Source organism: Thamnophis sirtalis, unplaced genomic scaffold, assembly GCF_051295495.1.
Source record: "Thamnophis sirtalis isolate CommonGarterSnake01/CBP01778 unplaced genomic scaffold, rThaSir2_p1.2 scaffold_4, whole genome shotgun sequence".
NCBI lineage: Eukaryota > Metazoa > Chordata > Lepidosauria > Squamata > Natricidae > Thamnophis > Thamnophis sirtalis.
The window spans coordinates 135,492,711-135,507,478 of NW_028261384.1; the positions used below are offsets into that span (position 1 = coordinate 135,492,711).

A 14,768-nucleotide genomic window follows, 5' to 3' on the forward strand; every position below is an offset into this window, starting at 1 on the left:
AATGATATCCGATGTTTGCAGAGACATTACATGAATTCCTAAAGCATTACATAAATATAGTAAGAAGTATATTTCCATTTTAAAAACATAAATTTATCAAAGTATCACTAACTTTGTATTAGTCAGTGTTCTTTCAAATGTGAAATTTATTGAGTTTGTAATTCTTCTAAGCTTAACTGCATTTTAGAAAGGCATGACCATTATTTGAGTATATTCCTCTGCAAAGACTTTAAGCAATAAATTAGATTATTTGAACCTTAGTGTGTGCAGCTGTTTTTTTCTCCTCTCTGATATTAATCTCCACTGCTTCAATTGTTTTCTGGGGAACAATGGGAAACATCAGAATGCCATATGATGTAAAAGCAGAAGCAGAAGCAGCATATGCAACAATAGATGTTATGCTCCACAATTTGTGCAATCTATTCCCTTTGACAATGTTCCAAATAATACAAAAGATGCAGAATTTGGTGCATCCAATATCTGTCAATTTCAAACCAAACCTGGCTGGAGCCATTTCTCAGTTGCCACATACTGTGGAGATGTCCGTGGTGGGTGCGGGGGAGAAGTTGGAATGCATTGCCAGAAAAAGCACCAATCTTTCTCTTTGGAACCAAGGTTATCTCCATAGATGTCAGAATATGTAGAATGGGAGTACAAAAGTAGCCCCCACAAATCATTTGATTGGACAATGTGACCAGTTACACTTGGGGAGGGAATCATTTTCTATTTTAATTATGCAGAAACCCTGGGAAATATTTAGGAATATTGAGGAAGATTCCAGCCTTGTGGTTCTGATTTGCTTGAGCTCATTAGTCAGAACCTGGACAGTATCCCTTGCACAGCTGGATAAAGTTGCTCGGCGTCGGTCAAACCTGGACTCCAATTGCACAGAGCCAACCAAGGTACCGGGGGAAGGTCTTGAACGGCATCTTTGGATTGACTTTCAGTCTGTTACTCCTGAGGAAGTGGACAAGGCCACTGGAGCAGTGAGTGCCTCCACGTGTGCACTGGACCCGTGCCCCTCCTGGCTGGTTGCGAACAGCAGGGAGGTGACGCGGGGCAGGATCCAGGCAATAGTTACCGCCTCCCTCCGGGAGAGGTTCTTTTCCAACCCTAAAGGCGGCGGTGGTGGGACCCCTCCTGAAAAGGCCGTCTTTGGATCCAGCCATTTTAAACAACTATCGTTCAGTCTCCAACCTCCCCTTTGTTGGGAAGATTGTTGAGAAAGTGGTGGCCTCTCAGCTCCGGCGGTCCTTGGATAAAACCGATTATCTAGACTCCTTTCAGTCTGGATTCAGGCCTGGGTCAGCACGGAAACCGCTTTGGTCGCTCTGACCGATGATCTCTAGAGAGACAGAGACGGGGGCCATCCCTCCGTCCTAGTGCTCCTTGACCTCTCAGCGGCCTTCGATACCATCGACCCTGGTATCCTTCTGCGATGGTTGCGAGAGGTGGGGCTGGAAGGCACCGTCTTTCGGTGGTTCTCCTCCTACCTCTCGGACAGGTCGCAGTCAGTGTTAGTTGGAGGGCAGAGGTCGTCCCCTAGGCCCCTTAAGTATGGTGTGCCACAGGGTTCGGTCCTGTCCCCCCTCCTGTTTAACATCTACATGAAGCCGCTGGGTGAGATCATCCAATGGCACGGGATAAAATATCATCAGTACGCGGAAGATACTCAGTTGTATCTGTCCGCCCCGTGCCAACTCAGTGAAGCGGTTGATGTGAGTTTCAGTGCCTGGAGGCTGTCAGGGTCTGGACAAACTTGAGCTCAATCCTGACAAGACCAAGTGGCTTGTGTTTTTCCCTCCCAAAAATTGGCCATGTATTCCAACTCTCAGGCTGGGGGGTGAAATTATACGCCCCTCAGACAGGGTTCGCAATTTGGGAGTCCTCCTGGATCCACAGCTGACTTTAGACCACCATTTGTAAGCTGTGACCAGTGGGTCATTTGCCCAGGCATCTTAATCCTATGCAAAGGAGAGTGAACTGCAGCTATTATTTATTGTAAAACAGAATATAAATTCCAAAAGTCATGTGTATTTGGCATAGCAAATTCCCCTCTGTACATTTTATTAGCAATTGTGCATTTCAAAAATCATTTAAACATCATCTATCTTTTCTCTTATCAATAACGAAGTAATTATCTCCTAAAGGAATTACCATATTTTCTGAAATAGGCAAAAACCTCAAAGATTGCACAGGAGGATATTTGAATTCAACAATAATCAATGCTTTTTGAACCCCAGGGGGATTGGCACAGCTTTGTTTCAGAGTCCTTCCTACAGGCTTCCTCCCCTTTATTCTCCTCTGTGAGAAAACGTGCTCAAATCCTGATGCAATTCAAGAAATGAATTGGCAATCTCAAGGGCATCCTAATAGACAATGATAGGTTTTCTGATTAGGTGCACTCTCAGATATAAATTTGAAGGAATCATGATGAAAGACAGAGACATTTTCAAGAGTGTGGATGTTGCTGCTCCTAGTATTCTTGATGAAGAAAATAGGGATGCTGAGCTGCCCTGCAAGTGATGTTTTCCTTATTCCTCATGAGTGGTACCAACCAGGTGACATCGTCATTGGAGGGATGATGTCCCACATCCATTACAACTTTTTTGGTATTGATTTTAAGGAATATCCTTCTATAACACCTTATGACCTACCATGGTAAGAAATTTTTCCTCTTTTCCTAATCTTAATCCGTTTCCTCTAATTTTCTTATGAGAGTATCAATATAGGGGTTATATCTAGTCCTTCTAGTTATGAGAGAGTACACTTTTTGTTTTTTTCACTTGATTTTAAAGAACTTGTAATATAATGTATAAAGCTTTAGTGGAAAACATCTTCTGAATGACATTAGTAATATTTGTTTTAAATCTGTATCATCATTCTTAACAAAATATATAGAATAAATGACTGATATATGATGGAATTGATTTTGTTGTACATATGTTGTTGTACAAAATATTCAGCATGTTAGAAAACCCATTACTTTCCTACTTTAATCAGAGAAAGAAATGTTAGTTATTCATACAGAAATGATGCAACCTTGCTTAGGAGAATAATAAACTTCCTTTTTCAAATGGGGTATTTAAATCCTTTGCAGTGTAGTAATGAAGTTCTACCAGCACATCCTTGCCTTGGCCTTTGCTGTGAAGGAAATCAATGAGGACTCCCAGATCTTACCCAATTTCACTCTGGGGTTCCATATCTATGACAGTTACAACAACCCAAGATTGACCTATCGTACCACTCTGGACCTGCTTTTTAAATCCCAGGAATTTGTCCCTAACTACAAATGTGATAGCCAGAAGAATCTCAAGGCTATCATTGGGGGACTGGATTTTGACACATCAACTTATATAGCTGAAATTATAGGATTCTTAAAGATTCCACAAGTACGTTCTAAAGTGGCTTAGAAGAAAATTCTTAATCTTGTTGTTATGGAATAATTAATGCACAAAAAAAATTAGGCTTAGGTTTGTGTTAATAAGTGTTAGAATGTTCTGCATGGCTTAATGTCAAATACTTAGCATTGTTATCTGAAACTACCTTGCTAGTTACACAAAGTGAATATCAGGAGTAGCTGCAGGAATATTTGAATTGCTTTGCTAAAATAATTGATTTTATTATTTATTTTATTTATTTTGCGATGCATTAGATAACACATGTAAGTATAAACATGATATTAACACAGGAAATGGATATAAATAAAAAAGGATCATTAGGACACGGACAGTAGGCTCGCTGGTGCATTTATGCAGGACCCTTTCAGACATCTTATGAATGGGGTGAGGTTGACAGTAGACATTCTAAGGTTAAAGCTTTGGGGATTTGGGAAAGAAACCACAGAGTCAGGTAGTTCATTCCAGGCATGGGCAGTCCTGTTGCTTAGGTCATATTTTCTGAAAAAGAGTTTGGAGCGGATTACCTTAAGTTTGCATTTATTGCGTGTCATGTGTTTTTGTGTTTGAGGCTGAAATAGTCATTGTAGTCATTGAACATTGTAGCAGATAATTTTATGTACTAAACTTAGATCTGACCAAAGGGGCACAGGGAGCTCTCGTGAGCTGTATTTTCGGCTGCGAGAACATGCTCCAGCATTCTGAAAGGTAAAATGGAGGTTGGGAGGGCAAGGCCGAGGCACCAGGGGCTAGTCCCTCACTGTTTCCAGGGAAGCCCTCTGGGCCTGATCTAAGAACTCCCCAGGCTCCATCCAGCCTCTGGGCCTTGAGTTTGACACCCCTGATCTAGTGCATATGATTGAAATATTTCCCCCAAAATTGTGTCTATATCCTTTAGGAAATGCTAGGACAACAATTTTCCTTGTATATATTTTAAATGAAAACAAATAGAAAAATTAAATTTGAATCATCATAATTCTACTGGACTTTCTTTTAGCTGACTTTTGGTGCATTACCTCAGGAGGAATTTCAGACCAGTAAGCTCTCTTCACTTTATTTCATGGTCCCCAAAGAAGACCAGCAGTACATTGGGATCATCCAACTGCTTCATCATTTCAGGTGGACGTGGATTGGGATATTTTCTCTTCGTAATAACAGTGGAGAAAAATTCTTACAGAAAATGCAGCCCTTACTTTCACAGAATGGAATATGTTCAGCATTCATAGACAGGATTGATTCAATATTACACTTTGAAAACATGGAAGAAATTTATCTAGGAATGTTCATTACTTCAATTAATATGTTGAGTAACAAATCAAATGCATTTCTTGTCTATGGGGAATCCGAGATAATTATGTGGCTAAGATTTGTAATATTTATGTCAGATCCTGAAAGCAGGAAAACTGCCTTATTTGGAAAGGTGTGGATCGTGACTGCAATGACTGATTTTGCACTAACAGGTGTTCAAATAAGTTCAGATCTCAAGATGTTCCATGGGGCTCTTTCCTTCACCATTCATTCAACAGCCGTTGTGGGTTTCAGGGAATTTGTTCAGTCCATCAAACCTCTTTTCGACTCCAGAGATGGGTTTCGAAAGGATATTTGGGAACAGTCATTTGACTGTTCATTTCCAAAGTCAGAGTTACAAGAAATACACAGTAGGAGATGCACTGAGGAGATGAAGCTAGAGGATCTTCCTGCACCTCTGTTTGAAATGGAAATGACTGGCCAAAGCTACAGCGTCTACAATGCCATTTATGCTGTGGCTCATGCTTTGCAGGCTCTAGACATGTTGAGGTTCAAAAGGAGGAAAACCATGATGAGTAAAAACCCTGATCTTCCACAGCTACAGCCTTGGCAGGTATTCCATTTGCACTGGAGGCTTCTTTTATTTCAATCAGCAGTTTGAAATAGAATTACCTTTGGAACCCATTGTGGAAACTCTTAATATATTCTACATGTGTAGAAAAAAATAGAAATAGAACCCTTTCTTGACAGTAATTAGTTGGGGAAAAATTGCCTTCAGAAATTCTGGGTGCTCCATAATAGCAGATATTTACAATGCAAATAGAATAGAATAGAATAGAATAACAGAGTTGAAAGGGACCTTGGAGTTCTTCTAGTCCAACCCACTGCTTAGACAGGAAACCCTACACCACTTCAGACAAATGGTTATCTAATCTCTAATCTACCCAATTCCTGCAACCGTTCTTCATATGTTTTAGTTTCCAGTCCCCTAATCATCTTTATTGTTATTCTCTGCATTCTTTCTAGAGTCTCAGCATCTTTTTTTTTTACATTGTGGCAGCCAAATATGAATGCAGTATTCCATGTATGTGGTTACGAAGGCAATTTAAAGTGGTATTAACTGTTCAAGTGATCCTGATTTAATCCCTCTGTTTATGCAGCCTAGAACTGGGTTGGATTTTTTTGGCAGTTGCTGCACACTGCTGGCTCATATTTAAATGGTTGTCCACCAAGACTCCAAAATCCCTTTTAAAAATTACTACTATTGAGCAAGGAGCTCCATATACACTACCTGTATTTAGTTTCATGCCTAAATGTAGAACCTTACTTTTTTAACAGTTGAATTTCATTTTATTAGATAGCGCCCAATGTTCAAGTCTGTCAAGATCTTTCAGTATCTTAAGCCTATCTTCTGGATTATTGGCTATTCCTGCCAGTTTGGTGTCATCTGCAAATTTGATGAGTTCCACATCTGTTCCCCCCTCCAAGTCATTGATGAAGATGTTGAAGAGTACTGGGCCTAAAACAGAGCCTTAGGCTACCCCACTGCTTACTTCCCTTCATGTCGATGAAATTCCATTGACGACTACACATTGAGTGCAGTTGGTCAGTCAGTTATGAATCCATCTGATGGTGATGCTGTCTAACCCACATTTTGTACTTTATTTAGTAGTAGGTTATGTTCTACTTCATCAAATGCCTTACTGAAGTCCAAGTATATCAACTAATTTGTCACTTTGCCAAAGAATGCAACAAGATTAGTCTTGCATGATCTCTATTTGACAAAACCATGTTGGTTTTTGGTTTTTTCGTTGTGGCCTTCTAGTTTTTTCTGATTCATTGCTTGATTATCTTTTCCAGAATCTTCCCTGATATTGAGGTCAGACTGATAGGTCTGTGGTATCCTGGATCTATATTTATCCTTTTTTGAAGATAGGAACTACATCAGCTCTTTTCCAGTCCTTTGGCTGTTCCATGGTGCTCTAGGATCTTTGAAAGATATAGTTCAGTGGTTCTGCTATCTCATCTGCCAGTTCCTTCAGAACCTTCTGGTGTAATCTATCCAGTCCTGGTGATTTGAACTCAGTTAGGGTAGACAGGAGCTCACATAACATTTTCTTCCCTATTTTAACTTGTGTTCCTAATCTGTTTTTTGTGGTGTTGTTTTTGATAGGTTGGGTTGTTTTTTCTCTTTGTGTAAAGACAGTGGCAAAAAAGAAGTTGAGTAGTTTTGCTTTCTCCCTGTTGATTGTACCCTCTTGACACTTTCTCCCAGCAAAGGAGCAATTGTTTCCTTGTCTTTTTTCTTGTTTTGAACATATTGAAGCTTTTTTTGGTCACAAGTTGTTTATTAGACAGCCATTTGTTTGAAATGTTGTAGCATCTTCTCATTGAGCTGGCTGTTTTACTAGAAATCATTCAAGGTATCTTACATCTGTCTTATGTTGTTCTGTATAAAATACATACTAAAAATGATAAAAAAATATTTAATAAATCAGCATAGCTTGAAAAGTAATAGTGAAAAGCATAATTTATATTACTTTTTGTTATCTCTCCAAAAACTAATCAATTCTCAGCTAATTGACTAACTACGTTTTCTGTGTCTTTGGGATACTTAGAGGCATCTTAGGCCCTTTTTAAATGTGGCATGCATAGTATGAAAAAACCTTATATTTGCAACAGTCTCTATCATTCTCTAACTCTCATTTATCTATTAAAGAAAGCTTCTGTCTCAAATTCTAAAATCTGGAAATTAACTAGACCTCAGACTCTCAAATAGCTTTGTACCCATGTGTAAATGTTATACATTATCTATCTTGAATTAGTTTTTTTTAGTAATTGGATAAAGTGATATAATTCCAAAAGCCTATTTTCATTCTGATTCTGTGCGTTGTTATATTTCCTTAAAATAATATCAAATAAATCAAAGAGTTGACATATATATTTCCATACAATATTGATTATAAAAATTTTAAGTTTACGTAATTATTAAGAGTTATTGGAAAGGGCAGAATGAGTGAATGTAACTTGGATATCTTTTTGTCTTCTCTATTACGTTGCTTTTAATTCCCTCTCTCTTTTATTCCCTTTCAATCAGCTCCATTCATTTCTTCAAGGCATTTCTTTTAACAATTCAGCTGGGGAGAGAGTGTTTCTGAATGAGAAAGGGGAAGCAACTGGTGGATTCGACATCACCAACTTGATCACTTTTCCAAATAGATCCTTTCAGAGAGTTAGAGTTGGAAAGCTGGATGTAGAGGCTCCCAAAGGGAAGGAATTATGGGTTGATGAAGACGTGATCGTCTGGAGTCCAGGTTTTAATCAGGTATCAAATGAGTGAATTGACCATGACGTAATCCATTATGATGCCATATTGAACCTAATCTCAGTCAAAATCTTATTCCTGGATTTTAAAGAAAGAATGGAATACTATTTTCAAATGTTGTTGATATCAAGCACTTATTAAATTGACAAAATGACATTACAATACATGTTGGCATGTTTGGTTTGCACATCCATTTGAAATCACAAGAGTAGCCATTTTTCCATGAAATTGCTCAGTATTACTTTCCATGAGATAGTTATAAATTGTTATGGTTTGTTCACACTGTCTTTCAAGCAGGAAATTTTGTACATAATTACAGTTTCTACTTTTTTGAATACCTCCATCTTTCATCAATCCTTTAGGAAGTCAAAAATAATTCCCCTCAATAAAGGAGAAAAATTACAGAATCTAACTCTATCTACGTCCAATTTCAAAACCTTTTGTGCTTATCGCCAGGTTCCTCCATTTTCTCGATGCAATGACCCCTGTTTGCCTGGATCCTGGAAGAAAGGAATTGAGGGGGATCAGTTCTGCTGCTATGACTGTGTTCCATGCCCAGAAGGGAAGATTTCAAACCATAATGGTAGGGTAGTAATTCTACCATTTTTCATTTGACTTAAGGAAAAGTTTAATAAAATACTTCTATGCATAACTTTAGTAAGGAGATTTTCGATAATACGGAATACCAATAAAGAAGAATATTTGTAGCTCAGGGTTGAAATAAGGGGTCTTTGGGGATCTCTGAGCTTACTTGTTTTCTTGCAGATGTTTAATTATCCTACGTAGGTAACATAATCAGTGCTAGTAAGGAATGCTGTTTGCTTTCAGTTGTCTGGGAATCCAGAGTAAGGACTTTATTTAAAGTAGCCCAAATACAGTTCTGCAACCCAGAACAACAGAAAATGGAAAGGGAGAATCTATGCAACACATTTCAAAAAAATGCATTACCACACATCTTCAACAAAATGTTCCTAACCACTCAATCCAATACAGCACAACAAACACAAACCCTAAACAGAATTACACTGCTATACATCAAGAATATCTCAAAAGCCACCAAACAACTTGGACAACCATATAGAATCAGTGTAGCACATGAGCCAACTAAAGCCCATCAAAATTTCCTAAGCAAACCAAAAGACGGAGCAAGCACAGAAGAAAAACAAGAGTCATGTAAAGGTACAATATAAGGACTGCAACCACAACTAAGTGACATGAACAGGCGGAATACTGTCAGAATCTATCCATGAATACCAACTGGGGTCAGAAGACATGAACATAATTCTTTAATTTCACAATCTATAGACAGATTTAACGATAGTTTCAATTTGGAAAATGTGACAATGCTAGATCACACCAAGTCCAAAAATGTCAGGGAATATCTAGATACCTGGCACTCTCACAAATCAGCCATCAATCAACCATAGACATTAACAGCATCTAATGATTATGCAAAAGAGGCAATCAATCAGACCAAAAGAGAACAAAATAGACTCCAGCATCTCTCCACCACTAATCAGCACCAATATCATCATAGATTAACTCCAAAGTTAACCTCAAACCAACAATCAAGTAAACAACACACCAATCAAGAAGCAGATGAAAAGAAAAGGGGCATTGTGCCCCTTAAAGATCATATTGATTCTAAATTGGTGTATACTGATGGGGAGGGGAGACTTTTAATGGTTGAATTGAAATTTGGTCGATATAAAATTTTGCTGGTGGTCATATACGAACAATAATCAAAGTACCTTTTTTAGAAAGTTGCATCAAAAAATTGCAGAGTTAGGCTATGACTACATATGTGTGGTGGGTGATTATAATGCTGTGGCAGATAGGACAATGGACTATAACCCATGAAACATCCAAAAGGGGGTGGTGAATTAAGAGAAAGGAGGAGAACTCTCCCCAAAACTTTTGAAGACATGAGGGAGGAATATGAATTAAAGGATGTATGGCGTGAACTCCAGCCACAGAAACAGTAATTTACTTTCTTTTCACATAGACATCAATCCTGTTCTAGGATCGACATGGCTTGGTTGACACCATAAATTGGGGATCTGATTAAGGAAGCAGTAATCGAGGTTAATACCTGGGCTGATCATAATCCACTCTTATTGGTGAGGAAATGAGTAAGGCAGGGATGAAAAAGAAGGTGAATGATGAATACAGAGACAGTGAAAGAACAAGAATTTCAAATAATGTTTAAAAGGGAAATGAGGTTTTTTTTTGAAGAAAATAGGATGGGAGTAACCCCACAAATACTTTGGGATACAGCCAAGGCTTATATGAGGGGCCTAGCTATTAAATATACAATAGGCACACAGAGGAAAAAATTAGAAGAGAGGGCAAAATGGGTAGCCAAATTGGATGTGGTGGAAAAAGCCTTGCAACAGGACCCACTAGATAATAAAAAAAGAAGAAATGGCTAGAATTAAGTACGGGATATCTCTTCTAGATCATGTGGATGTTGCTCAGAAACTTAGGTGGATTAAGCAAACTTTTTTGAGGATGCTAACAAACTGGGTCGTTGGCTCTCTTATAGACTACGGAAAGAAAGAGAGAGCAGACGTATAGCTCAACTGCAGAATAGTAAAGGGGAATTAGTAGAAATCAAGGGAAATTATTCAAGATTTTTTTCAGCAACTATATATTAGAGGGGAAATTTCTGAGGACCAAATTAAGGAATTTTTAGATAATGCAAATCTACCTATGATCTCAAATGAAGCAAAAGGGGTACTAAACCAAAAGATAACAATAGATGAATTAGAAAAGGCAGTCAAAAAAATGGAAAACAACAAAACTCCTGGCATGGATGGTTTGCCAGTTGAAATCTATAATACCTTTTTGGAAATCTTAGGACAAGAGATGATTGTAATATTTAATGCTGTCTTGATGGATTCTATTGCACCGAAATCATGGGCTGAGGCCTATATAACCCTTTTGCCTAAAGCTGGAGATGACCATACCCAAATTAAAAACATTTCACTTTTGAATGTGGATTATAAAATCTTTGCAGCTATACTAGCAGATAGACTTAAATTCTTCCTTAGCAAATTTATACACCCTGAACAGAACAGCTTCCTGCCGCAAAGGCATTTGAAAGATAATGTTAGAATTATTTTGGATGCCTTAGAATATTATGAAGCCTGGCCAGACAAACAAGTGGCCTTTATGTTTCTCGATGCACAAAAGGCTTTTGATTGGGTAAATTGGAAGTTTATGTTGTCACAATTAGAAAATATGAAGTTTGGAGAAAAGGGATGGCACATTCTACCATATTTGGTGGTATTGTACTGAGGCCACGAAATACTGGAGAAGGATTCAAAACTGGCTAAAAGCGGTTACCGGGGCAAGCATGGAATGGAAAACCAAGAATTTTCTACTAAGCATGAAACCAGAAAACATGAGTAAATCTATATGGCAGTTGAGCCTACATATAATTGTGGCTGCAAGAATAACCTATGCACAATTTTGGAAATCTACTACCATACCATCGGAAGATGCCATAATTAAAAAGATCTATGAATGTGCAGAAATGGACAGAATGACGGGTTGGCTGAGGGACAAAGGAGAAACGGAACATTATCTTAGCTGGAACCTATGGTATATGTGGGCGACAAGGAGAACAGCAGGGATTTAAAATGGGGAAAGTTAAATAGCAATTGTTAACAATGGGAGCTAAAAGTGAACATGGGTATTGTAATAGATCCCTGAAGTTTGTAACGAGAAGATGCTGCTTAGAGACTAAACAATGAGGAAGGAGAAAAAAAGTTGGGCTGTGAATGACTGTCACCGTGGGGGGGGAGGGGTGTATGTTTAAAGTTGTATTTGTATTTGTATGTTTTATTCTTTAAAAAAATGTATAAATAATAAAGATTATTTAAAAAAGAAGTTGCAAAAAGGACATCAGTAAACAGTTCAACCAAAGACTCTCTAAGTAGGTCCCCATCCACATAGACTGGCAAGACATTTTGATGGTATTTAGTTTGGGTCGATGAAATATTTACAAGGAAACAAGCAAACTCAGAGAGCACCAAGCACCCCTCAATAGTATGGAATGCCTAGATGAAAAGAAATATGTTGATATTCCTTCCAGATATGGAAGATTGCTTTGAATGTTCTGAAGATCATTATCCAAATAAAGAAAAGAATGGATGTAAACTGAAACAGCTGCTTTTCCTAACTTTTGAAGAATCCGTAGGAATTGGTTTGGCCTCAGCAGCTCTTGGTTTCTTCTTCTGGACCTCTTGGATTCTTGGAATTTTTATTAAGAACAAAGATACACCCATTGTCAAAGCCAACAACAGGTCCCTCACCTACACCCTCCTTGTCTCTCTTCTGCTCTGTTTTCTCTCCTCTTTGCTCTTCCTCAGCCAGCCTGGAAAAGTGACCTGCCTTCTCCGACAATCAATGTTTGGCATCACTTTCTCAGTGGCCATTTCTAGTGTACTGGCCAAAACCATTACTGTGGTTGTTGCTTTCATGGCCACTAAACCTGGATCTCAGATGAGGAAATGGGTGGGGAAAAGATTGGCATTTTCTATTGTAATTTCCTGCTCTCTCTTCCAAGTATGTATTTGCATTGTTTGGTTGTCGACATCTCCCCCATTCCCGGAGTTGGACATGCATTCACAGCCCCAAGAAATGATTTTACAATGCAATGAGGGGTCAGCTTTCTTCTTCTACTGTGTCTTGGCCTACATGGGTATCTTGGCCATCGCCAGCTTTATTGTGGCTTTCCTTGCACGTAAATTACCTGACAGCTTTAACGAAGCCAAGTTCATCACCTTCAGCATGTTGGCCTTTTGCACTGTGTGGATCTCCTTCTTTCCAGCCTATCTGAGCACAAAAGGAAAAGCCATGGTAGCTGTGGAGGTCTTCTCCATTTTGGCCTCCAGTGCTGCATTACTGGGATGCATATTCCTCCCAAAATGCTACATCATTGTTTTCCGCCCTGACCTCAACCACAGGGAGCTACTCACAAAGAGATGTTAATTTTTGGCTCAGAAAAATTGCTTTAAAAATTACTAGAATGACTAATACCTATATGAAACATATAAGTGATAGGGGCAGAGGGACATTTCTATCAAAGAAAGCTTTGTGTAGGATGTTTATGATTATTTAGATTTATTATTTTTGCCCATTTCAAAATCTCTGCTCTTGTTTCTTCATTTTCTCCATTTCACAAGATTCTTTAACATAATGCTTTCTCCTTTTCTACATGTGCATTGAACTTGATTTTGGTCATCTAAGATTGTTATTCCCTGTTAGGATTTTTCAGATATTGATGAACATCAAATTATATCCGATATTTGCAGGGGCATTACATGAATTCCTAAAGCATTACATAAATGCATTAAGAAGTATATTTCCATTTTAAAATCATAAATTTATCACAGTATCATTTATTTTGTATTTGTCAGTGTTCTTTCAAATGTAAAATTTATTGAGTTTGTAATTCTTGTAAGCTTAACTGTATTTTAGAAAAGCATGACGGTTATTTGAGTATATTCCTCTGCAAAGACTTTAAGCAATAAATTAGATTATTTGAACCTTGGTATGTGCAGCTGTTTTCTTCTCCTGCCTGATATTAATCTCCACTCCTTCAATTGTTTTCTGGGAAACAATGGGAAACATCAGAATGCCATATGATGTAAAAGCAGAAGCAGAAACAGCGCTGACCATGCAACTGTGGTTGTTATGCTCCACAATTTATGCAATCTATTCCCTTTGACAATGTTCCAAATAATACAAAAGATTCAGAATTTGGTGCATCCAATACCTGTCAATTTCAAAAACCGAACCCGGCAGGAGCTATTTCTCATTTCTCAGTTGCCACATACTGTGGAGATGTGGGTGTGTGTGGGGAGGGGGGAGAAGTTGGAATGCATTGCCAGACAAAGCCCCAACCTTTCTCTTTGGAACCAAGGTCCTCTCCATAGATGTCAGAATAAGAAGAAAGGGAGTACCTAAGTAACCCACGAAATCATTTAATTCGACAATGTGACTGAAGACATCTTCATGGTCATGTGGCTGGCATGCCGAAATGCTTAAGGTGCACCGAATGCTGTTACCTTCCCACCAAAGCTGGTTTCTATTTTTTTACTTGTATTTTTACATGCTTTCGAACTGCTAGGTTGGTAGAACCTTGAACAAGTCACGAAAGCACACGTCGTTACGCGATGCTAGGAATTCAAACCACCGAACTGCTGACCTTTCTGATCAACAAGCTCAGCCTCTTAGTTACTGAGCCACCTTGTCCTCTTAAGAAGCTTACATAATTTCAAAAATGTATTTTCATTCTGCTTCAATTCATTTTTCCCTTCCCTTTTGTTAGGAATATAATCTAACTGTTTGGTTGGCAACATAGAAATCATGTAACAATGCTGTACCTGTTTCTTTAAATCATGCTGTAAATGTGATTGGTTGCTGTTTCCTCAATCGGCCATAGGATAGAGCCAGAATCACTGTTAGATGCTGATCTGATTTTAGTGTTTGGATGCTGGCTGTTAGAAATACCATATAGTGATCAGCGTGAGCTATTGTATGTTTTGCAACTGCTAGCAAACTTTGTGTACTGGACTGTTTTTATGATTATGCACTATGTTATTTGGATTATCCCTTAACTGAAAGATGTTGATGACTGACTGTCTTAACCATATATGACTTGGATTGTTTGATGGACTCTGATACCTCTATTTCCACGAAAGTAAAAGCCTATTTTAATCTGCAGTGTCTCTGTATGCTGGTTTGTGTGTTCTCCAACACAATGCTTCTCTGAATGAACTCGCTCT

The 14,768-nt window shown here is 38.4% G+C and overlaps 1 protein-coding gene across 1 annotated transcript; it reads left to right on the top strand.

Annotated features, from left to right (window-relative positions):
• The first annotated feature begins 2,464 nt into the window (after positions 1-2,464).
• On the top strand, positions 2,465-13,484 carry LOC148046786 (vomeronasal type-2 receptor 26-like). Its single transcript, XM_087714203.1, has 6 exons — positions 2,465-2,661; positions 3,101-3,392; positions 4,396-5,259; positions 7,744-7,971; positions 8,428-8,554; positions 12,071-13,484. Exons 1-6 carry the CDS (start codon positions 2,465-2,467, stop codon positions 12,967-12,969), a joined length of 2,607 nt encoding a protein of 868 aa, XP_087570329.1. The 3' UTR covers positions 12,970-13,484.
• The last annotated feature ends 1,284 nt before the right edge of the window (positions 13,485-14,768 follow it).